At 42.9% G+C, this 25,242-nt stretch overlaps 1 protein-coding gene and 1 long non-coding RNA gene across 2 annotated transcripts; both read right to left on the reverse strand.

Annotated features, from left to right (window-relative positions):
* Positions 1-602: 602 nt before the first annotated feature.
* LOC136473602 (MACPF domain-containing protein At1g14780-like) lies at positions 603-6,711 on the reverse strand. Its single transcript, XM_066471255.1, has 7 exons — positions 5,829-6,711; positions 3,461-3,699; positions 2,589-2,790; positions 2,427-2,507; positions 2,158-2,341; positions 1,853-2,019; positions 603-1,595 (listed from the first exon to the last, which is right to left on the reverse strand). Exons 1-7 carry the CDS (start codon positions 6,066-6,068, stop codon positions 867-869), a joined length of 1,842 nt encoding a protein of 613 aa, XP_066327352.1. The 5' UTR covers positions 6,069-6,711; the 3' UTR covers positions 603-866.
* Positions 6,712-8,703: 1,992 nt separating this feature from the next.
* Positions 8,704-9,398, reverse strand: LOC136473611 (uncharacterized). Its single transcript, XR_010762695.1, has 4 exons — positions 9,250-9,398; positions 9,051-9,161; positions 8,862-8,946; positions 8,704-8,779 (listed from the first exon to the last, which is right to left on the reverse strand). It is a non-coding gene; the product is annotated as an uncharacterized lncRNA (long non-coding RNA).
* Positions 9,399-25,242: the final 15,844 nt, after the last annotated feature.

Consider the following 25,242-nt stretch of genomic DNA (forward strand, 5'->3'; position numbering starts at 1 on the left):
TGCACAGGCGAGGGTAAGGCTTGCCACTAACACCCTTCCCCAGACCCCGCACAAAGCGGGAGTTGGTTCGAGTCACGGTCTCCTCGCATTGCACATGCGAGGGTAAGGCCTGCCACTAACACCCTTCCCCAGACCCCGCACAGAGCGGGAGCTCTCTGTACTGGGTACGCTCTTTTTTAATAGACATACTGAATAATCCTAGATCCGATCGCAGCAAAACAGATCTAGAGAAGACTTATGTCACAGTGGTGACTGCTGAGGAAGAAGCATCACTGCATCAGTAGGTGGTGGGATCAAGGAGATTTACTCCTAGTGTTAGATTTGTTTCTGATATGGAAGAGGTAAACCGTTGGATTTGAATCCAACCAACTAAAAAAATCCCAGCATTGGCAAGCCAAATAACACACGAGCGTCAATTAGACGGATTTGGGACAAACCTTTGTACTTCGTTAATATATATAGTTTTGATACAAAATTGATGTCATTAGTTTTATATTCAAAGATACTTAGTTGTGGTTGTAATTTTGCATCAATTAATAGAGTAATTCTTAACCGAAGTCTTTCCTACTGATATAAAATTTATACCTTGTAAAAAATATTAATTCTTAACCGAAGTCTTTCCTACTGATATAAAATTTATACCTTGTAAAAAAAGGAGTAATTTACAACTACAGGACTAATTATACTGCACGGGAATTCACGGAGCATCCTCAACAGACCGGTGATTGGATTATTGTCACTGCCCTCTATACACTTCCTGTCGACCTCTAAAGAAAAAAAAAAAACAATAACAAATCCTCATCCTATGCTTCTTCCAAAATCCTGAAATCTACAAAGAAGAGCCAGCTGTTGTTATGTACAAAGACTCAGCTCATGAAACTGTCACCCTGCGACGACTGCCCTTCATAGCCCAGCAGTGCAAACTTCACATGGATCCCGATCTTCCCTCCCTCCTTCACAAGCTTCGCCGCGATCACCAGCCAGTGGCCAGGGACATCGTGTGGCCCTTTTACCACCTCCGAAATGTCGACGAACTTGAGGAGCTTCCTGGACCGGAGCGGGACGGGCGGCCCATCTGGGTAGACACCTGAGTTCAGCTGCACCGGCTCGTGCTTCGCCTGCTGGTGGGTGTCACGCTGCGTGAAAGGGGAGCTCAGTGTTGTGCTGATCGTTGTCAGGAAGCTCCCCTTCTGAGACGATGCCGGAGCGTTCGTCCACTCGGTCCTCTGGATGGTGCAGTTGGGGATGTGGGTGTAAAGGAGGCGCAGATGCAGGACCTTCTTGGACCAGGTCCCCTTGGTGACGAGCTGGGCGCCAGTGACGATGAAGACTCCGCCGGGGGCTCTCTTGTGCCACTCTGGGTTGTACTTGATGGCGGAGGTGCAGACGCACGAGTAGTTCTTCCACTGGATGGCCTCGATGTACCCTGGGTCGCTGTCTTCGGACTCGCGCCATTCTGACATTGAAGATGCCACGGAGTCTCCAATCATGCTTGGAACACTGGAGAGGTGCTGGACATGGATGGCCAACCGGTTGCACTTCCTGCCCTCCAGGTATAGCCGTAGGCCAACCACCGGTTTCTGAGAACTAGATACCTTGAAACAACAAAGGAGAGCAAAAACATGTAAGTAAATAGGTACAAGCTGTGTCTTTACTGAAAGAAGTGATTCTCCCAGAGGAGAATGGCAATTAAATGAAACTCATGCCAGTCCAAACTGTCAACAATTTACCATCTTATTTCAATCCTCAGAGAGACAGAGACTAAACTTACCATTTGGCAACGTAAATAAAAGGTGAATGAATGAATAAAACAATGCGTTTAAATCTAAAATGCAAATTAACATTCTGGTACCTGAGAAGTGCTGACATGGAGTTTGGGGCCGAGTAATCTGAACTGCATTGAAGGGTAGGAGCCTTTTCTCTTTTGGGGCCCAAGGACAAGCTCGTTGAACATAGGTGCCCATTGTAGAGGAACTTGAAACTCCAAGAAATATTGCAAGTCTTGAAGATCAGGTTTATCTGGGAAAACAAACATTATAAGATTTTACTCAGTAAATAAAATTCTAAGCAAGGTATTCTATTGGCAAGTAAAATGCAGTTGTTCTAAAAAGAGTAATACAATAACAGTTTTAAAAAAGACTTGTTCTCAAGACTTACAGCGAAGATATAGATTGATAGCATGGCTGAGGTAACCACTACCAGGAATACCAGTTAGAAGAGAGGTGATGGGGACAAATTTGAACATAATGGCATCGGGTTTCTTTGCCACTGTTTGCAGCCATTTGGAGTGGTTGGGTAGGTATGCTTCTCCTCCCCTCTTCGAACATGTAATTGTCAGGCCCTGTTTGGAATAGTGGCACATAATTTTTGTCACCATATCAAGAGACAGCTAAAATTGACACTAAGTTATATAAGAAAATACATACATCCTTGGTTGATGCTTCAGAATAGCTAGAAAGGTGCAGGTTATTAGAGTGTTGCACTATCCTGACAAAAACATCAGGCACCTGTAATAAAAATAGATCAGATTAGCTAAATTTTGGTCCAATATATGAGAACACAATCTGAAGACAGAAATATATTTGTACCTTGCTCTTGCCATCCTTTGTCTTGCGATGTATTGGGGAGTGGTTCTTCCCATCAGAAAATAAGAAATCACCAAGGTCCTCCAGATGCAACTTAAGATCAGCAGTTGAAACGGTTGAGGAATGACTTTGTTTAACACATATGACATCCTGACCTCCGATTCCCATTTCAACAATTATGTGTGTCCCATAAGTCTTGATAAACCTGATATTCACAAGATTAGCAGGTTTTATACCAAAACAACAGTTTGATGTATTTATGGTGGTTTGGGAAGTTTATTGCCAGGTAAGTTCATCTTTTTTAGACCAAATAAAGTTAAATGTTTGAGAAAATTAGAAAGTTCTGAAAAAGAATCCCTCGTTTATAGTTCCCAGGTCAAGAACTGCAATATTGCAGACGAGTATATATAAGACTCGCGGTTGGTGTTAACAAAACCATAACAAAGAAACGTGGCAAACTAGAAATTTAGAAAATCCAATCTGAAACTATTTGTAAGTGAGTCTCCAGAATGTAGCAATTGGTTACTTGTAGATGGCATTTTTCATTCGTTAATTAATGCCTTCTATTTATAGAGAAAAATAAAAAGCTTTATGGATGACTAGGAGCCCAGGAATGAAGTAAAGAACAACATATAACGGATATAAAAAATACACCATGGCAAATAAAATGACAGGTCAAATCTCAGAGAGCACGATAAGAACATAAAGAAATCATATCGTTTGAATGCTGGCGGTGATTGTGAGGGGCCGTTTCTTTCTCTATATAATACAAAGATACGAAGCTCTCCTTCGTATTCGAGAAAAAAACATATCGTTTGAATGCATCAGACAAGAAGAAATGAATTATGAGTAACAGGGCTAACATAGTGTCTTACCATGATAATGCAACAGGATCCCACTTGGATGGAACAGCCTTTTTTACTTCATCTCGAAGAACTAATGGAGAAGCCTTTAGGTGCAAGTTGTACAAAGAAATGAAATATCCGTCGAATGCTAGATGCTTGGTCTCTTTGGCATCTGTCAACCAAGCTCCACTTAATTCAAAGAGAGCGTTAAAATAGCCTGACGGAACTTTCCCTTGGACTGAAGATTTCTGATTAAGCAATTCTGACATCTGATCAAGAAATTTTAAATGTGGTCAGAATAATCTGTAAACATTTGCAGATAGAGTTCAACAACTGTAGTAATCGGACTTCATAGTCAAACTTTCTTTAGTCGCCGATTAACCCTTCTAGTAACTTGGATCAATTCTACTGGCATATTACTAGAAAGTAAATTTCGAGTGAAGAAATAAAGAAACAGTGGCTTTTAACCATGATATAAATAAGGAACACCCACCTCCAAAAAGTGAAAGGAGCAGATTTTTAATGTTACAACCCAAAATACTAAACTATTTTTAGAAGGGAAAACAGAAAAAGAAACACCGAGCTAGCATAAAAAGGGTACATTGAACAGTACTCCCTCCGTTCATAAAAAAATGCAATTCTCACGTCCCGAGGAGTCAAACAATTCAAACTTTGACTAGAATTATTTAAAGAAGTACTAACACTCATGAAACAAAATAAGTATCATTATATTGGTTATAGAATTTATTTTCATAATAAATTTATTTGGAGATATAAATGCTAACATTATTTTCTATAAACTTGGTCAAACTTAAACTAGTTTAACCGGCATACTTCCCATAATTGCTTTTTTTTTCTAGACAGAGGGAGTACCAAACACAGCCATACCCTGGAGTTTGAATTTATCAGAAACAGGGCAATATCAAATGTTAAAGTGTTAAGCAGAGAGATGGTAACCTAGTCGTGGTCTATTTACTCGTAAGCGAATGATACAAGCCTACCATGTGAATTGTACTTAAACCAAGCCGTCAAGTAAAGCTACTTTCCACCTTGAAAAGCAAGAAGGTTCTACACATTTAACAGGCCACATGGCCCAATGACATGCTGCAGTCGTGCACCGGAAATACATGAAAAATAGTTTTGTCCAAAACCACCTCCAAAAGTCCCACAATGTTTTGTCATAGACTCGCAGTGTATACCATCTTCCATGATAGCGACTAGCTTTTCCTCTGCCACGGGCTTACACATCATTTGCTACCTTGCTACACTTCAGTTAGAATGGAAGGCCAACGACACACAGTTGTACTAGCAGCCCTGAAAGGCTGAAATCCACCGGAAGCTACTACTAGTCTGAATGTCACAAGAGTCCTAATCGCACATCAGCATGATGTAACGCACACCGAACCGAATCGCTGAAGGATTTGCACGGAACTTTAATTGCTGCCTGCCAGATCGAGGAGCCGTGATGAAGGCAGGCAATCAGCCCGTTCGGCTGGTGCGTATACGATCGTTGATTATTACTGCTGACCGGTTTAGTGTAAAAAAAAACTATTTTAGTTAGAAATTTATGATTATTTACGACCAAACGAACATGCTCAATATCCCCAGCCGATACAGGTGGCCGCCAAACTCCGATTGACCGTAGGCATCAAGCACGCAGCAAAAGGGATCAGCAGGATCATTCCAGGACGCCAGACATTCCCCGGCGTTAATGAATGGAAGGCCGTGGCAGCTCGATCCTGATGCTCCGCCGCGGCCCAGTAAATTTACGCGGTTCGTGGGGCGCGCGTGAAGACTCGCTACTGCTACTAACTAGTCGTACAGTACTATCGAATTTGTGCCCCCACGCAAAAGAAAAGAAGAAGGTGTCGCTTCTACAACTTGTTGATAATGATGATGATTGAACTTTAAGCACAGGACTTAGATTGGTTGACTGACATATTTTGCGAACGAGAAAGATAATTGCCATACCGCGTTATTTTTTTTAAAAAAAATAAAAGAATAAAAGATGAAAGAGTTGAAAGGCAAATAGAATTTTTGACGCCCAAATCAAATGGGTAAATTTTGAAGCAACCAGCGACAAGAAATGCGGGCCCGTTCCCAAAATCTGGCAAAGCCAAAGAGGAGGGTGAATTCGACACGCCGTCTCCAATCAACCATGAGGTGTTGATTCGGTCGCGATGTTGCGGACGCTACGAAAACCAACAACAAAGGCATGATGAACCCAACCCCATCCGATCCCTCACCTCAAATCCCCGACCAATCACGGCGTCACAACAGCAACCCGCGGGATAAAACAGGGCAGCCAGCCAGGTCCGTCCGACTCCGATCACGCGGCGCGCTGGAAGTGGAAGCAGGAGGAAGGAGGAGGAGACCGCGGCGGGCGTGGTACGCGCACCTGGTTGAACTCGAGGACGTCGGAGCGGAAGCGGATGCGGTCGCCCTTGTCGACGCCGACGTCGCGCGGCACCCCGCGGAGCGTGGCCCCGCCGCCGCCCGGGAGCGGCACGTCCCTCGTCTCGTCGCCGAGCTCCACCAGGCGCCGGCCCTCGCTGGCCTTGGCGAACCGCAGGCGGAAGTCGGACGTGAGGTCGAAGCCGGCGCCGAGCGCCCGCACCACCTCGTCAGCCACTTCCATCACTGCTGCACAGGCACGCGCCTCCTCTCCCTGCTCTCCTCCTCCTCCTCCTCCTCCTCCTCTATCTAGGCAAGATGAGAAGAGGCAGCTACGGCCTACGGACGATGATGATGAAGCAGCACCCAACCACCGCCCGAGCGCAACACGTCTCTCTCTCCTCAATTCAACGGAAGAGGGAGGGAGAGAAGAAGATGACGAGGGAAGGTTTGACTATGGAAAAGGTCGAACGGGGCGGGGTTCGGTGGGAATGCGGCACGTGGGACCCGCAGGGGTAGGAGGGAAGCGGGAAGGAAGGCAAGAGAAGAATGCCGCAACGGCAACGCTATTGCCAGTGCCACAGCCCACAGGCCACAGTGGTCGCCCGGTCGGACACGAAATAAAAACGAACGAGCGGGGCGGGATGGATCGGATCGGAGGATTGGCAGCAAACAAACGCGGACGGGGTGGTTTTTGCCGCCGCAACCGCGCGGTCACGGTCACGGTCCCTCTCCCTCCCGCCGCAACCGCGAGGAGGATGGTCACCTCGCCTGTTGCTTGGACCTTGGGGCTGCAACAAGCTCAAGCTGTGCAAGAAAGCCCATACCATGTATAGGCTACAAAAGTATGTTGTAACTTTTTCCCATTTTGCTCTATGTATATATCGTCTGTTTATCATGGTTACAAGAATCTTTGTGCACCAAGAATCATGGAATGGTTGCAATAAGCATCACTTTCCAACTTCCATTCCAATAATTGCAATAGTATGGTTGCTATAAGAAAATAAAAGCACAGTGTGTAATTACATGAATACGACACCTCTTTTTAGGTCTATTTAAATACTCCCTCTGCCTTGATAAATCAATTCTTAGAGTTGTCTTAAGTCAAACTTTTTTTATATATATTTGACTGAATTTATAGAAAAAGATCGTTAAGATTTATAACACCAAATTAGTATCATTAGATACACCATAAACTATATTTCGATGATGTGCTTATTTGGTGTCACAAACATTTGTCCTTTTTTATATAATCAACACTATTAATTGATACCAAATTATAATCAAACTATTAATTGTCACAAATATTCGTCAAGTCTTGGGCCCTAATTAGACACCAAATTAGACTGAAGCAAGTCGCCAATAGTTGATATAATTTGGTAAAAGTACTGGAGTTAATAGTGTTGATTATTCTTACCCAATGATTAGCCCCCTATCCTAATAATGAGTATTTTAACCCCTCAAGAGTAGACTTTTTCAACAAAAGAAAGAGTGATAATATATTTCAACTTGACAATCAGATCATTGGGATAGAAACTCCTATAATATTTTTTTAGAATAAGGACTACAACATTTCGGCCTTCAATTCACAAGTGAATGAGTATGGTCGTGTAAAACAGACACATGGTACTTAGACCACACTCTAGCATACGGTGATACAAATATAAGACATAAATCAAAGAAACGAGACTCTAATCCTTATCCTATTCCGACAACAAGATCTAAACTTGCTAAAGAAAGCCAACTCCATGGCTTCCATCAAGTGACTATATTCCACTAGTAAAGACATCATGTAATGAAACTTGCACAAACTCAAATATTGACAGGGAAGAACTCTAGCAAGCACCCCATCTTCCTCATCCAAACTGATAAAAGATAGGTCACCTCCTAGTACCGACTAGCAGGCCCAGAGATGACAGAAGCATAGCGCTGAGTACAACCGGCAAAAGTCCTTAAGCCCGAGAGAACTCGGTCACTACTACAAAAAGCATTTTTAGGGGCGGCTGGTAATCCTTTGTAGAGGCGGTTTGGCCAGCCGCCCCTACCGAACCGTCTCTACAAATCATGCATTTGTAGGGGCGGTTCCCAGGCCGCCCCTACAAATCGATTTATAGGGGCGGTTGGTGATTGAGCCGCCCCTACAAATCGATTTGTAGGGGCGGCTGGTATTACGAACCGCCCCTACAAATCTATTTGTAGGGGCGGCTCAAGAACCAACCGCCCCTACAAATCTATTTGTAGGGGCGGCTGTAGTGCCAGCCGCCTCTATAATACCTATTTGTAGGGGCGGTTTAACCTAGAACCGCCCCTACAGTACGTTTTCCCGCAAAAAAAAATTCAAATTTACAATTCAAATTCGACCAGAATTGTTTGTTTCTACGTATTCCATCCAGCATCCGCGTTGCCGAACGGCCCGCGACCAACGTTCCGAACCGCGTTCGTGTTGCCGAACGCCACGCGACCAACGTTCCGAACGCGACTACAAGCACAATAGTATTATATAAAGTACAATTACAAGTCCAATTCGTAATGATATATATATACAATCCATCATTAAATATACAAATTTCATACACATTGTTATCAACGTCCTAGAGCTAGCCTTTCGGTCTCACGAAGGTGTTGGTACTGAGGATTTGTACCTAAGTCAGACTCTCGATCATGGTAGGCGCCTCTGACGTGTACAATCTGGTCCAATATGAAGTTGCAAAGGTCGCCGACGAGCTCTAAGAGTTGGTCATCCTTGTATGGGTCTCTTTTCATTCCTTTCTCTTCTCTCTACTACAAGAAAACAAGTTTCAGTTTAGTATTTCATACCATTTATGAAGTTTTTATACTACGGGTGAAGAGGTTCAAACTTACCCTTAAGGGGTGTCTCCTGTAGGCACCGGTGTTACTCATCATAGAACATATATAGTATCCACAATGTACACTCCCAGGCCTCTGCTTGGGGCACTGTGTGTTTTGCATATGAAAATATTAGGTAGTGCTTTTGACAGCCATGTAACGGGGTACTGAAGAAGTAAGTTACACTTACCGCACATAGTGTTTTTATAGCCAGCTTTTCCTTCCTCGCTGGATCATGCCTTCCGTGATGATGAGAGACATAGAACCTAAATGCCCTGTTCGAATTATTTTAGCAAATACAACTTGTTAGTATGTATAAGTGAACGTTACAAGTATGTATACAGACATATAAGCTAATGAGGATTGTCGATATGTATACGTCTTGAGAATCGATATGAAGTCTTTGTATGTCGCCGGGTCCTTATCTATTGAATCAAAGACCCATGCCATGCTCTTCCCGACATCGACGGCTATACAAATCCAGTGGTTGCTGCATGGATTTAATCATAGAACTAGATAAGCTCTTTTACATCGAATAAAATATATCGAACATAGCTTTAAGTTATAGTTGAACTTACTCGAAGTTGTATGGTAGCCATATAGTAGAGTGTTGTTGGAGATTTTTGAAAGCCAGAGCAATGTATGCCGCAACCTTAAGGGACTCTTCCCTTAGCTTCGCACTACGGATGCGCTCTTTCTCCCGAAGAGTCTTTGCAGCTGCTAGCTCTTTGGCATCCAGTGTCCACCATTTAGGGTAATTAAAATTTGTTTGGGCTATAGCTTGAGGGTCTACATACCCGGCTTTCACACTTGGCATTTGTTTGACAATGTGCACTTGCATTCTACAAATCACGGCGTGGGTTAGTTACAACAAAATTCAAAGATTATATTCATATCATATCGGAAGGACAAGGACTTACAGGCACCACGTGCGAATTAGATTCATCTCCATTTCTCCCAGGTGAAAGCATGTGTGCATGTCATTGAAGTCAAAGACAATTTTCCCGGCTGGGCTTCCAAATGTGCCGGTGGGAAAGCATGCTTGTATGATATCTATGCTCGTTGGGAGAACACGTAAGTACCAATCATGAAACCTTCTCATTCCAAGTGGTAGGCGCTGGATGTCCCGGTTTGGTAGGAAGGGCTTGCCTCTTTCATATTTTTTCGGGCAATCCTTTGACCATTCGATGGCATCAACATTTGGATACTGCTTTGCAATTTGGTGAAGTTTGCTACTGACGGCCTCCTCAGAACCCCGTGATGGGACTTTTTTAACTTGGTTTTCAGGCTTGAACTGATCATGGGAATACCACTTGGACACCGACGAGACGTCTTTGATCAGAACATAAACTGGCCTTATGTGGATTGGAATCTTCTTTCGGAGTTCCCATTCAGGCACGTCCTCATCTTCTTGTGCATCACCTTCTTCAGGAGGCACTCGTTGTTCATGTATCGGTTGTGCTTGTTGAGAAGACTGTGGCATCTCATGATGCACTTGCCCGGTATGAGCTGGAGAAGGTTGTGGCATCTCATCAGGCACATGCTCGATAGGAGGCGGGGAAGAATGTGGCATCTCAGGAATGTGGGGGTCACGAGACGGTGAAAATATCTCCCCGGCCTCAATAACTCGCTCCAAATTTGGGAGAGGGGGAGGCGGCGAAGAAGCAGTCAATATAATGTCCCGTTTGTGCCAGAGGATGAACTGCCCCATAACGTCTCCGAGTAACACCAGCCCCTCGGGAGTTGCGTAGTCTATCCTCCACTACATGAACTCGGGCTTCACTGTATGCACCTCGACCCTAGTGTAGTCCGGCGGTATGTTATTATTGTGGTGTAAGCCACCGGGAGGATGTGCAACACCCGTTGCCACCTCCATCACAGTATTCTGCCGGCCGCTGAGAAACACCAAGGTGCAACTAGTAGGTTCCCGTATGAGATCGACTGAGGTTGTGGCTGCAGTGGAACCTTGGCTGCTAGGAACTTTCGGAGGGCTGCCAACTAATGCCAGTTCTCCCGGTGGCGTCACTAATATACGTGGCTCCATAGACATTCCTTGCTCCTCCAGCGCCTTCGCAACTAGAGCCTTCACTTAGAGCTCAAGACTAGTCTCCCGGTCTCGGCCATGTTTCTTGTACATGTGCCTGTCCTCTTCGAATCCTTGCTTCCAAGTCATCCTTTTCCCTAGCCCCCTGGTGCGGCCTGTATGCTCCTTGTTTCCCAAGCCAAGGCTAAGCTCGTCCCTCTCTCTGGAAGGATTGAATGAGCCCTTCTCTTTGTCTTCAGCATATTTCAGTATCCTTGATACCGCCTCTTGGGTCTCCGGCTTATCAAACTTAAGATTACTGCCAGATGGTTCTGTACTCCTCGCATATATCTAGTTCCTTGAGCATACCTTCAACTTCGTCACATCGATATTCCCAGCAGCTGCGGCCTCTTCATCCATCTTTCTAAACTGCTCTTCCTTGGCATAGTAGCCACCGGGGCCTAGATGATGGTGGTGTTTGTTCCTCTTCGCTAGCTCGGTGTTACGAGCACTGAGCTCCAATGCCTCCGCTGAAGTCTTCTGAGCCACGAGCTCCTCCCATTGACTAGGAGTTATTTTGCCGAACTCGTTGAAGGGAGTTAACCCCTTTTGGATATACTTTGTGTTAAGCTCCGACCTCCAACGTCGCAATGACTCTCCCATCATCCTGATAGCATTTTTTTTACCAATTCGTGCTTACCCTCCGGAAATCTAAAATTGACCTTCAGCTGCCTATCCCATAGTGCATTCTTTATGTTCTCTGGTACCTCTTTCTAGTTAGGGATTGCTGGGTTCAATTTATCTCTTACTAGGGCCCCGATCGCATTACGGAATCGTCCTCTTAATTCCTTCGGCTCAAGGATCTCCCCTGCTGGCCCAACCTCCGTTATCACATAGCAAGCCTTATCTAGATATAGATTTCCTTTTCTATCCCCTCGTTTCCTCTTAGGCTTGGTAGTCGTGGTTGTGTCTTGAGTTTGTGGAGCAGAGGCATCGTGATCCGTCTCTGTGGTTGTTGCCTCTGCTCTCCTTTCCTCTACTCCGTCTTGTCCAGCGAGATGTCGCAGACGTCGATGTCGTCTTTTCTGAGTTTCAGGAGGGACCTGTATATAGGATAGGTCAAAGTGTTAGCAGAGGTAACACAGCCAAAGCTTTAGCAAAATTTACAAGCTAAGGCTTCTTCCCTACCTCCTCGTTCGGGTCAAAATCCTTGTCCAAATCTTCCTCCGTTGGCCTCCTTCTTGCTTCAGGTGGGAAAGGATCCTCGGGACTTTCATATCCCTCTTCTGACTCATCATACTCTTCTTCTTCACCTTCAGCAGTCTCTCCTTCAGGGCCTTCCTCCTCGTCACACTCCTCCTGAGTAAGCATCACTTCTAGATCTTTTTCTACCTCGTTATCGAACTGTTCCTGAGTAAGCTGGTCCTCTAGTGCTTGCTCCTCAAGGGTTGGCTGCTCATCATGCTCGGGGCATCGAGCTGCACGGTCTGTTGTCCACGACATTATTTCATGCTTTGTTCTAAAAGATGCAAGAAAGTGTGCTTTAGGTACGCGAGAAGGTATAAGAAATCAAAAAGGTCTATAAACCAAAGTAGTCCTATAAAACAACAATATAAAAAAACGAGAAGTAGCAGTGGTAGAGGCCTCAGAAACATGTCAATCATCATCTGATCTTGAACTTGGAGCATCAAGGCATCATAACAGAGAAGAGAGGAGAAGGTAATGTAGGGGCGGCTGCTAATGATGCCAAGTTCCTCACAAGTTCTTGATCATCAGCTCATATTCCATATAATGTATGGACTTGGACAATTTCATCATCGGCAAAACAAAGGAGAGGAGAGGAGAGGGGAGATTTGGCAAAAAAAAAGCAACTGCTGCTTAACAAACATAGTGCAGCAGCTGATGGAAAAATACAGGACAACAAGTCCTGGGCGAGTCCTGGGAGATTTGGCAAAAAAAGCAACAGCAGCCAACAGTTAGTAGCTAGAAGTAGCAAGTAGTAGTAGTAAGTAGAAAGTAGTAGAGTAGAGTAAGTGTAGCAGTAGAGTGGTAGTAGTAGAGTAAGAGCAGCAGCCACTTAGGAGTAGTAGTAGGAGCATCAATGAAAGAAGAGCAGCAGTAGGAGTAGCAAGTAGAGGGAGGAGTAGTAAGAGGAGGAGGAGTAGAAGGAGGAGGAGTAGGAGCAGGAGGAGTACTAGTAGGAGTAGTGGTAGGAGTAGTAGTAGTTAAGTAGTAGTAGTAGCGTGCGAGGGCAGGACGTCGGGGGCCGGGCACGGGGCGCCGGGAGCCTGCGTCGTCGGCGCGCGGGGGTGGGCGCCAGGGGCCGGGGGCGGGACGCCGAGCGCCGAGGGCTGGTGTGGGCGGGCGCGGGACTAGCGGCGGGGCCGGCAGCGTGGGCAGCGGTGGAAACCCTAGGCAGCCTGACGGCGTCGGAGGAAGAAGACCGCCCAGACGATGACTCCCGTGCGCTACCCTCCAATTTATACTAGGTATCATTTGTAGGGGCGGTTCCTGATCCAACCGCCCCTACAAATACATTTTTAGGGGCGGTTCCTGATCTAACCGCCCCTACAAATATTTTTTTTAAATTATAAATTCTATATTTTTTATATCATAAAAACACAATTATAAATTCTACATTTTGTCCAAACTTTCTCAAATGAAAAAATGGACTATGTAAGGATTGTAGATCTTGATGAGATGAACAACCTTGTTATTCAGAGTTTTTTCATCTGAGGTCATTTAGTGTCTCATTTTAGCAAGTTTGACCAAGTCAAATTTGGTCAAATGAAAAAACAACACTTTGACTCTAGTATTATGAACTCTAAATAACTTCAAATTGAAAAGTTTTGAATACCAAGTTTGATCATCTCAGCAAGATCTACAATTGTTGTTTTGGTCAACTTTCCATTTGAGAAAGTTTGGACGGTTCAAATTTGTGATTTTTAAATTTCGACGCCTACAAACTAGTTTTCGGAACCCTAGGTTATCTCAAATTAAAAAGTTTTGAATACCAAGTTTGTTCATCTCATCAAGATATACAATCCTTATATAGTCAATTTTTTCATTTGAGAAAGTTTGAACAAAATGTAGATCAAATTTCACAAGTGTGTGACATAGTTTCAGACAGTCTATATGAGATTCAAGAATTTGTGACTAGTGTTTGATAAAACTTTCTCAAATGGGAAAATAAGCTATGTAAGGATTGTAGATCTTGATGAGATGAACAACCTTGTTATTCAGAGTTTTTTCATCTGAGGTCATTTAGTGTCTCATTTGAGCAAGTTTGACCAAGTCAAATTTGGTCAAATGAAAAAACAACACTTTGACTCTAGTATTATGAACTCTAAATAACTTCAAATTGAAAAGTTTTGAATACCAAGTTTGATCATCTCAGCAAGATCTACAATTGTTGTTTTGGTCAACTTTCCATTTGAGAAAGTTTGGATGGTTCAAATTTGTGATTTTTAAATTTCGACGCCTACAAACTAGTTTTCGGAACCCTAGGTTATCTCAAATTAAAAAGTTTTGAATACCAAGTTTGTTCATCTCATCAAGATATACAATCCTTATATAGTCAATTTTTTCATTTGAGAAAGTTTGAACAAAATGTAGATCAAATTTCACAAGTGTGTGACATAGTTTCAGACAGTCTATATGAGATTCAAGAATTTGTGACTAGTGTTTGATAAAACTTTCTCAAATGGGAAAATAAGCTATGTAAGGATTGTAGATCTTGATGAGATGAACAACCTTGTTATTCAGAGTTTTTTCATCTGAGGTCATTTAGTGTCTCATTTGAGCAAGTTTGACCAAGTCAAATTTGGTCAAATGAAAAAACAACACTTTGACTCTAGTATTATGAACTCTAAATAACTTCAAATTGAAAAGTTTTGAATACTAAGTTTGATCATCTCAGCAAGATCTACAATTGTTGTTTTGGTCAACTTTCCATTTGAGAAAGTTTGGATGGTTCAAATTTGTGATTTTTAAATTTCGACGCCTACAAACTAGTTTTCGGAACCCTAGGTTATCTCAAATTGAAAAGTTTTGAATACCAAGTTTGTTCATCTCATCAAGATATACAATCCTTATATAGTCCATTTTTTCATTTGAGAAAGTTTGAACAAAATGTAGATCAAAATTCACAAGTGTGTGACATAGTTTCAGACAGTCTATATGAGATTCAAGAATTTGTGACTAGTGTTTGATAAAAATTTCTCAAATGGGAAAATAAGCTATGTAAGGATTGTAGATCTTGATGAGATGAACAACCTTGTTATTCAGAGTTTTTTCATCTGAGGTCATTTAGTGTCTCATTTGAGCAAGTTTGACCAAGTCAAATTTGGTCAAATGAAAAAACAACACTTTGACTCTAGTATTATGAACTCTAAATAACTTCAAATTGAAAAGTTTTGAATACCAAGTTTGATCATCTCAGCAAGATCTACAATTGTTGTTTTGGTCAACTTTCCATTTGAGAAAGTTTGGATGGTTCAAATTTGTGATTTTTAAATTTCGACGCCTACAAACTAGTTTTCGGAACCCTAGGTTATCTCAAATTGAAAAGTTTTGAATACCAAGTTTGTTCATCTCATCAAGATATACAATCCTTATATAGTCCATTTTTTCATTTGAGAAAGTTTGAACAAAATGTAGATCAAATTTTACAAGTGTGTGACATAGTTTCAGACAGTCTATATGAGATTCAAGAATTTGTGACTAGTGTTTGATAAAAATTTCTCAAATGGGAAAATAAGCTATGTAAGGATTGTAGATCTTGATGAGATGAACAACCTTGTTATTCAGAGTTTTTTCATCTGAGGTCATTTAGTGTCTCATTTGAGCAAGTTTGACCAAGTCAAATTTGGTCAAATGAAAAAACAACACTTTGACTCTAGTATTATGAACTCTAAATAACTTCAAATTGAAAAGTTTTTAATACCAAGTTTGATCATCTCAGCAAGATCTACAATTGTTGTTTTGGTCAACTTTCCATTTGAGAAAGTTTGGATGGTTCAAATTTATGATTTTTAAATTTCGACGCCTACAAACTAGTTTTCGGAACCCTAGGTTATCTCAAATTGAAAAGTTTTGAATACCAAGTTTGTTCATCTCATCAAGATATACAATCCTTATATAGTCCATTTTTTCATTTGAGAAAGTTTGAACAAAATGTAGATCAAATTTCACAAGTGTGTGACATAGTTTCAGACAGTCTATATGAGATTCAAGAATTTATGACTAGTGTTTGATAAAACTTTCTCAAATGGGAAAATAAGATATGTAAGGATTGTAGATCTTGATGAGATGAACAACCTTGTTATTCAGAGTTTTTTCATCTGAGGTCATTTAGTGTCTCATTTGAGCAAGTTTGACCAAGTCAAATTTGGTCAAATGAAAAAACAACACTTTGACTCTAGTATTATGAACTCTAAATAACTTCAAATTGAAAAGTTTTGAATACCAAGTTTGATCATCTCAGCAAGATCTACAATTGTTGTTTTGGTCAACTTTCCATTTGAGAAAGTTTGGATGGTTCAAATTTGTGATTTTTAAATTTCGATGCCTACAAACTAGTTTTCGGAACCCTAGGTTATCTCAAATTGAAAAGTTTTGAATACCAAGTTTGTTCATCTCATCAAGATATACAATCCTTATATAGTCCATTTTTTCATTTGAGAAAGTTTGAACAAAATGTAGATCAAATTTCACAAGTGTGTGACATAGTTTCAGACAGTCTATATGAGATTAAAGAATTTGTGACTAGTGTTTGATAAAACTTTCTCAAATGGGAAAATAAGCTATGTAAGGATTGTAGATCTTGATGAGATGAACAACCTTGTTATTCAGAGTTTTTTCATCTAAGGTCATTTAGTGTCTCATTTGAGCAAGTTTGACCAAGTCAAATTTGGTCAAATTAGTGTCTCATTATGAACTCTAAATGACTTCTGGATGTTGCAATAGAGTGGATGTTCAAATAGAGTCATCTAGATGTTGCAAAGGGTAGTCTCACACACATGCATAAAATGTAGTATCACACACATACAAAAATATGTAGTCTTACACACGTACACAAATATATAGTCTCACACGCATGCATAAATGAAGCCTTACAAACACACACAACTAGCTAGCCCGCTGTAACGACTTTCCCATTGACACCTTTTTCGTTCCCATGGCATTATATCTTTGGGGATGTTCTTTTCCACAACACTGATCTTCTTAGGAAAGTCTGTGAATAACGGCATCTCATCATAGTTATTGTAAGCTTCAACATCGTCCACGCCATCAACTCCAATAATGTGTTGTTTCCCGGAGGCAACCACGTGCTTTGTCTTCTTCGGGGGGAGGTTACTTTGTGGGTCAGACATATAGAAAACTTGTGCGACACGTGAAGCGAGCACCTAAGGGTCATCTTGGTAGCCTAGATTCTCGAGGTCCAGGACTCTCAATCCGATCTCGTTCAGTTGGTGTTGTTTGATCCAGCGGCATCGAAACAGGGCCACCGTTATATCCCTTCCATAGTCAAGTTCCCATATCTCTTCAATGATGCCAAAGTATTGGATCTTTTGCCCTAATCCATCGAGAGCCTCTATTCGAACGCCATTGTTTTGGTTCACATATTTACTATCCTTTGCGTGGGTATAGTACGTGTACCCATTGATATCATAAGTATTCCAAGATGTAACTTGTCTCGATGGCCCCTCCGCCAACCTACTGATGGTAATAGAGTCTATGGTTTCTCCAGGCGGTATGTTTTGGTCCTTCAACCATATAGTTAGTCGTTGCTTGTGCTGTTTCATGACCCAATCATCCGAACGGCCATTTCTCTCTGCCATAATGATAGCCAAGTGTTCATCAATATACGGTTGCATCAGTTGTGTACTCTGCAAGACACTGTAATGTGCCCGACTCACCTCTTTGTAATCATGGTCGATGAACACTTTTCTACCACTGGTGCCCTTCCTAGCCAGCCTACCCTTGTGACGAGAATCGGGTTTACCAATCCCTTTCTGTACTTTTAGGTACTCTTGACAGCACTCGACGACTTCTTCAGTACTATAACCCTCTATCATGGAGCCCTCTGGGTATGCTCGATTATGCACGTATCGACTTAAAACTGACATGAACCGCTCATAGGACCACATTTCATGCAAGTAGTAAGGGCCAAGTGCATGTATCTGATGAACCATGTGAATCATGAGATGTGGCATTATATCAAAAAAAGCAGGAGGTAAACACATCTCCAGTTAGTTTTGTGTCTCCACCACAAATTCATGTAGGTCACTCAGCTCTTCCTTGCCAATCGTCTTCTGTGAGATCTTCGAAAAGAAGTAGCACATGCGGGTGATGGCCATTTTCAAGAACTCTGGCTTTATAGCCCTGATTGCAATAGGTAGAAACACTGTCAGCATCACATGGCAATCGTGAGCCTTGCAGTGTGTTATTGACAAGTCCTTCATCAACACTAGCTTCTTCACATTTGCTGAAAACCCAGTCGGGACTTTGATCCCCCTCAGGAAAGTGCATATAGCTCTCTTCTCGTCTGGTGTTAGGTTGAAGCACGCCGCGGGCAGAGTGTATTTTTCATTAGCCTCAGGTACCGGGTGAAGCTGTGGCATCATGTTTAGCTGCACCATGTCTTTCCGTGCTTTCAGACCATCCTTTGACTTGCCTGTGTCCATCAAGGTAGCAATGAGACTCTCAAAGACATTCTTCTGTACGTGCATAGCATCAATGGCATGGGGGACCTCCAAGTCTGGCCAATAAGGCAGATACTGAAAGAAGATCGATTGTTTCTTGAAAGGTACGCCTTCGATAGGAGGTGTGCTTCTATCTCTGTTCGTCCCATCTGGATTCTTCTTTCCATAGGCGATGCGTATATTTTTCACCATTCTGTACACATGTTCTCCGTTATGACGTCTCTCCGAAGGGGGTTCAATCTCTAGGGCATTGTCATAAAATCTAAAGAACAATTTGCTGCGGTACTTGTGACTTATCTTTAAGAAGCGTCGGTTCCTTAGGTAAACTATCTTCTTGGATGCATCTAGGTACACCCATGTAGTACCATCCAAGCAAACCAAGCATCCCTTCTTCCCTTTGATCTGTCTAGACAAAGCAAACAACGCGGGGTAATCATTGATAGTAACAAATATTATTGCTCTACATATGAAGTCCTCCTTTCGAAACGCATCGTACATCTGCTCCCCATGCCTCCATAGTCTCTCCATTTCTTGCATCAAGGGCTCGAGGAACACGTCTATATCAATGCCTGGTTGTTTAGGGCCAGAAATACGAATAGTGAGGAGAAGGTACTTTCTCTTCTGACACAACCATGTTGGGATGTTGTACATGGTCAAGATCACTGGCCATATGCTGTGGTTGCTCATCCTCTCATTGAAGGGATTCATTCCATCGGTGCTCAGGCCAAACCGTACATTCCTTGGGTCATCGCTGAATTCTTTGTGCTTCTCATCAAACCTTTGCCACTGACTACAATCAGCCGGGTGTGCAATCTTATCATCATCCACCTTGCGCTCATCATCCCACCATGTCATGAGTGCGGCTTCTTTAGGGTTTAGGAACATACGTCTCAAGCGGTCGGTCACTGGCAGGTACCACATTACCAGGGCAGGAATTCTTCTCTGCTTTGCATCGTTGCCTAATGGAGTGTCCTCTGGGGGCTGAGATTCTTGTACCACCTTTTTTGTACCCTTCTTATTCCTCTTTTTCCCCGTGGATGGTTCGTCCCCACCGTAAAGGTCATTGTTCTTGTACCGGCTGGTCCCACACCGGGGACATTTATCCAATGACTTGAACGTTTCACCACGAAAAAGTATACAGTGGTTGGGGCATGCATGTATTTTTTCAACCCCCATTGTCAATGGACTTATGATCTTCTTCGCTTGGTATGTGTTGGCGGAAACTGAGTTTGGTTGTGGCAGCACCCATGACAGGAGATGCAATAGATCATTGAAACTACAGTCTGACCAGCCGTACTTAGCCTTCAGGATGAGCAGCTCAAGCACGAAATGTAGCAATGTCCAATGTGTCGGACAACCCTTTTCAACACCATACACAGTCTCCTTCGATGCTTTTGTCACTCTTTCTAAATTTTCTAGACCTTTCGGGCTATTTAGTAAAATCTCTGGTCCAAGGGTTCGAATCATGTCATCTAAATCATCTTCAACTCCGACACGTGCTCCACCATCATTATTGGCACCACCTTCGTCGTTACCATCCCAACCACCAGTATCACCACCTTGTTCATTGCCAAACTCGAAATCCATTTGTGCATCAAGCTCGGCTGAATATTGGGACAGGGATTCTATGGTTTCATCGTCGTATTCCTCCTCATCCTCGTCGTTAACAATAACCGTTTCACCATGATGAATCCACACTGTGTAGTCCTCAATAAATCCTCGTATAATCAAATGTGATCTGATGATAGTCACATCTGTCCATGCCATACGGTTCTTGCAATCTTTACAGGGGCAAATAATTATATCCTTATTCTCTTTCAATGTCGTTGCATGCTTCGTTGCGGCTTCAATAAATTTATCCACCTCTTCACGGAAACCTGCCTTGAACCTTAACGAACCATACATCCAAGAGTTCCTGTACTCCATCTTTTACAACAACAACAAAATAAACATTAAAGGACTACTTATTCAGATATATATAAAAATTAATCAAAGTAATAATTATTTGAGAATAATTGTATATACCTCAGATATATATGAATATAAATCTAATATAATTACATGAAGCATACAAACACACCATGGTAGAGGAAAATTAATTAATGGCCCATTTATCCATAAATAATTAAAATACATATTTATTGATTACAATAAACAATTTTAAAGACAACAATTAGCAATAATTATACTTTACACAATATCTTTCGTACAAACCCTAGTCCAATTTTATCAAACATAAATTTACAAAAACGAAATTAATAAAAAAACCAAACCCTAGATCTAGATCACATGCACATGAAACATCCATAAAACTAACTAATGGTTCACTAAAATCAAGAAACATGGACCAAATAAGGGTATGATCTTATTCCCCTCCCTAATTTACCCTAGTACATTTAAAAGTTGGGTCTAATTTACTCATAAATAGCTCAAGCACCATAGAAGAGAGAGAAAAACAAAACTCTAATTATTCACTAATCAACCATTAAAACTTCAAAAAAAAGCGTGGAATAGCATTTTCTTACCTTCTAAAACCTCTCCACCAAAGGATTTGAGACCAAAACCTTCCCCCCTTAGTAGAGCAATTTTTGGGAGGTGCCCAAGCCCTCCCCAACTTTCTTTCACGGGTTGGAGTGAATGACCCGAGGAGGAAGAAGGTGCTGCTTCACTTTTATATGGGGGTCATTTGTAGGGGCGGCTGGTGATTGAGCCGCCCCTACAAATAGAAGCTATAAATACGGGCCATTTTTAGGGGCGGCTCAATCACCAGCCGCCCCTACAAATACCATTTCTAGAGGCGGCTGGTGATTGAGCCGCCCCTAAAAATCATACTCCATTTGTAGGGGCGGCTCGTATCACCAGCCGCCCCTGCTGTTCCATTTGTAGGGGCGGCTGGTGTCTGGGCACCCGAGCACGTCACTGTAGGGGCGGCTCCATCTCCAGCCGTCCCTACAAAAAAATTGAACCGTTGCTACAAATCGTTTTCTACGTAGTGGGTGCCTCCTGATCAGCCACATCTATTGGCACGACTGCTACTACCGCCCGAGGGTTGAGATTACTTGTCTCGCTGTGTGAAGAACGACCTCTAAAGCAACACCTCAAAGGAGTAACAATGAGAGTCGGTGCCGCCCGTCCGCCTGAAGAACTGAGGTAAGGTTTTCACCTAGATGTTAGTGATTAGGAGGACTGTATAGTGCCATGACAATGACTCCAAGAAGGGTACAACACCTAAAGGTGTGCCCGTGATCGAGACCGGCTAGAACTAGCAAGGCTTTCGCCAACATCTCCACAACATATGCCCTACAATCCACACAGAGAAAGAGTCTGACATCAACACATAGTCTGCCCAGCATGCACCTCACACAAGGCTTTGGCATCCATGGCATGGGGCCTCACTGCCTCATCACGTCGCCATTGTTCAATTGATGTAGGATTGAATTGTTAACCACACCTTCAAAGTAGCCACCGCCGACCGCACAGGGCATCCCTTGAAGTATATATCGCATAGATAGGGCCGAATCTAGCCACAAAGACATCGGAAGCCTTATGGTTGCCCTGGCAAAGGGTGTCACCACCATGGTCATCTGACTCCACCAACACCCAGTGACGCAAGGTAGCAGCACTGGATCATCAGGACCGTGCCGACCCGCGTTGATGCAGCTATACAGGCACAAGGTCCAGCGAGAAACCCATTCCGCCGCCTTCCTTGTGGCTGTCCGCTTGTGCAATGCGATGAGGAGGGTTGTGGCGGACTGGCGGCAGTGCACCGAGGAGCTGCCCGTGTCACCGGCGGAGGTGGCGACCAAAAACTTCCACAACATTAGCCAAATGTAAAGTTTGATCTAAAATATTATAGACGCATGTCCTACCCAAAAAGCACATTTGAAAGACTAAGAGAGTGCATCCTTAGATTGGTAGAGTCTCACGAACGTCTAGTGAGTTGTTATATCTATATCGAAAGAGTTGTAAAGAATCCTAACCCACTTTCCTACACTGAGTCAATTGAATCTCCTTAACTACTAGCACCGGAAGCAGCAAATATGTTAGGAGGAAGGAGGTCACTTAAGTTTACAATTTCTCATCTCACGCTAATGACCTCTGCATCGTCAGAGTTTTTAGTACCATTCCGAAATGGATGTCTGCCTTATAGTAGACAATAAAGCGACCTCACCTAGAATTTTTAAGTATATAAAAAAAAATTGAAATCTTTGGCTACACTACGTATTACTACACGTCAACAACATGTCATTTTTGTTGTAAAAAAAACAATGTCATTTTGAAAATTATTTGGTCAATGCAATGGTCAACATCAAACTTTACTTTCATCTGTCGTGTAGTATTTATTAGTACCTTTTTAACTAGGCATGTTGAAAGAGCATATATCAACAAACTAACCTCAACCTGCATGAAATTGAGAATCCGAGGTAAAGGGTGAGTTCTTTTCCTCTCCTTCGAATTTTGCGAGGAGCCATTTGTTTTTCCCATACGGACACAGCACAGAGCCGCAGACCTCCAACCTCTCCCAGTCTCCCAGCTTTGCAGGTCGCACTCTACACGAGAGCTGTAGCCGAGAGCAGCGTCGCGAGGCGTCGGGTCGCCGATCGAAACCGGCGGACTCGATCGGCCGTCACGGGTTGAACTTGACCCAAACTCAACGGGGAGGCGGAGCTGAGCGCGGCACGCGCGTCGACTGGTGGCCAGGCCGAGCCGACAGCCGAGGCACTCGCTCTCATCAGTCTCGGGCATCCGGACAGCCCGGCGGCTCCCGGTCCACTGCCTCCGCCAAAGACGACCGCTTCCACGCAAGCCACTGGCACATCCGCACATGCAGGGCAGGGCAGGCGCGGCGGGCGAGCAGGACCAGACACTGGCCATGCCCATCGCCCCAATGAACCCAACTGGCCAAGGTGTACGTGCACGTGGCTCACGAGTGGAACAGATCAACGTGCACCCGTGGTCCCAACCGATAGATCGTTAGGAATTGCGTGCGTCAACCAAGCTATATAAGGTTGGCCCTCCCTCTGGTGTCGGGTACCAATATTTGATTCGATCAGGATGTCCTAAGTTGACACTTTGATTAGTGTTTTCTATCAAAAATAGCCTATAAAACTGTTCTATTCCATCCATTTCAAATTATAAGTCGCTTTGATTTTTTTTATTTATCTATTTTACTTTGTATCTAGACATATTATTATATCTAGATGCATAGCAAAATAGATGTATCAAAAAAAGTCAAAGCGACTTATAATTTGGAATGGAGAGAGGAGTGTTCACTATGAAAAGAATTTCACGTGAAGAATCTCCAAGTAACACTAGCATGTGTTGGTTCCTCGATGAAGACAGATGGAACGGGTTGATCCTGTCGTACCTACTGTTTGGTTTAGGGGTGAGCGACATTACTACAGAAAACAATTTCAACAGACAACCTTTTTTATTTTCAGAGGCGTGCAAAAAAAATTTCGGTCTCCAAAAATAAACACAGGCTTGGGAGACAATCAATTCAACCCCGCCTCTAAAAATCCATTAACAGCTAAGAAAAATCCTCCATTTATACATTCCGTTTATTTTTAGGAACAAACTATACAAATGTGTTTCCAGACTCGATTCTCAGACCCTTCTCGGACATTAACGAAAGTTCTTGGGATGGATATTAATGGAAGTTCTTGCGATGCAACTAACTGTGTTATGATTTTCACATGATAATTTTTTTGAACTAAAACTGTGGAGCATTGCTCCCCAACATTTTATTACCCATAAAGAAAGTACAAGAGAGTTAGCAAAGTGCTAACCAAGGCAAGAAACTACTTATAAAACCACTAGGGAGGAAAAAGAAGAAGGCGGGAGACTAACTTTACAAACTTTGCAACCAAATCATAACTAAGGGGTGAAGAGAGGGGTGGAAGCGACACAACTGAAGTTTAACTTCTTGTGTGAAAAGAGCCTTCCAAGCAGCTACTGATGGAACCTTATTGCTGAAGATGTAGGCATTACGTTCCTTCTAAATGCACCAAATGACTGTCATGAAGACCTCCATGAAGAAAGGATGCGGCGATATACTTCTCTAATGAGCCACCATCTAAAAAAGGCTACCCTGCAGGCCCCATTGGATGCCCAACATAAACCAGCGAGTTACACTGGAAGTGCATTTGAAGAAAAGATGCATAGTCATCTCCTCAACACCTTCTTGGCACATGACATAGTTGTACCCTTCCTCTAGGTGTTTTTTGCGGTGTAGGACATTCCTCATATTGAGCCGATCAACAAACAATAGCCAAGTATTGAATTTGATTCTTGTGATCAATTTGGCTTTCCATATCCAGTGGAAGGGGACAGGTGGAGTGATAACCATGAAGTGATGCATGTAAAACTTAGCAGAAGAGTATTGTGTGGAGTTCCAGATGTAGGACCAACTACCATTCTGAGGGTGTCCAGCCAATCTATGAAAACCAAAAACTTATTGTGTGCTATTCTAGACATAGGTAACCTGAACAAGTCAGCTGAACACCGTAATTGATGAGTGAGTGGGTGGGTTAGGTGCACCACTCGCCCAGTGGGAAGTCATGAGGCTAGCCCCTCTGAATGAAGAAGTAGTGGGGCCAAGTCTAAGCAAAATCCAGTACCTAGAGCCATCTTCACTGAGATCAGAGGAGCTTTTGCATATATAGTCGAAGAGGTTAGCAAACTGGAGGCTTAAAGATTGAGCTGTGAAAGTATCTTCCCATAAACTATGTCCCCAACACTGACAGTACAATTGACAATTCCCTAAAAACACTTTGGAGTTTCAGGATGTCCTTCCACCAAAAGGAGCCTCTTGGGGCTGCAAGGTGTGGGACTTTGGCTTG

The sequence above is a fragment of the Miscanthus floridulus genome, chromosome 8 (genome assembly GCF_019320115.1).
Source record: "Miscanthus floridulus cultivar M001 chromosome 8, ASM1932011v1, whole genome shotgun sequence".
Lineage (NCBI taxonomy): Eukaryota > Viridiplantae > Streptophyta > Magnoliopsida > Poales > Poaceae > Miscanthus > Miscanthus floridulus.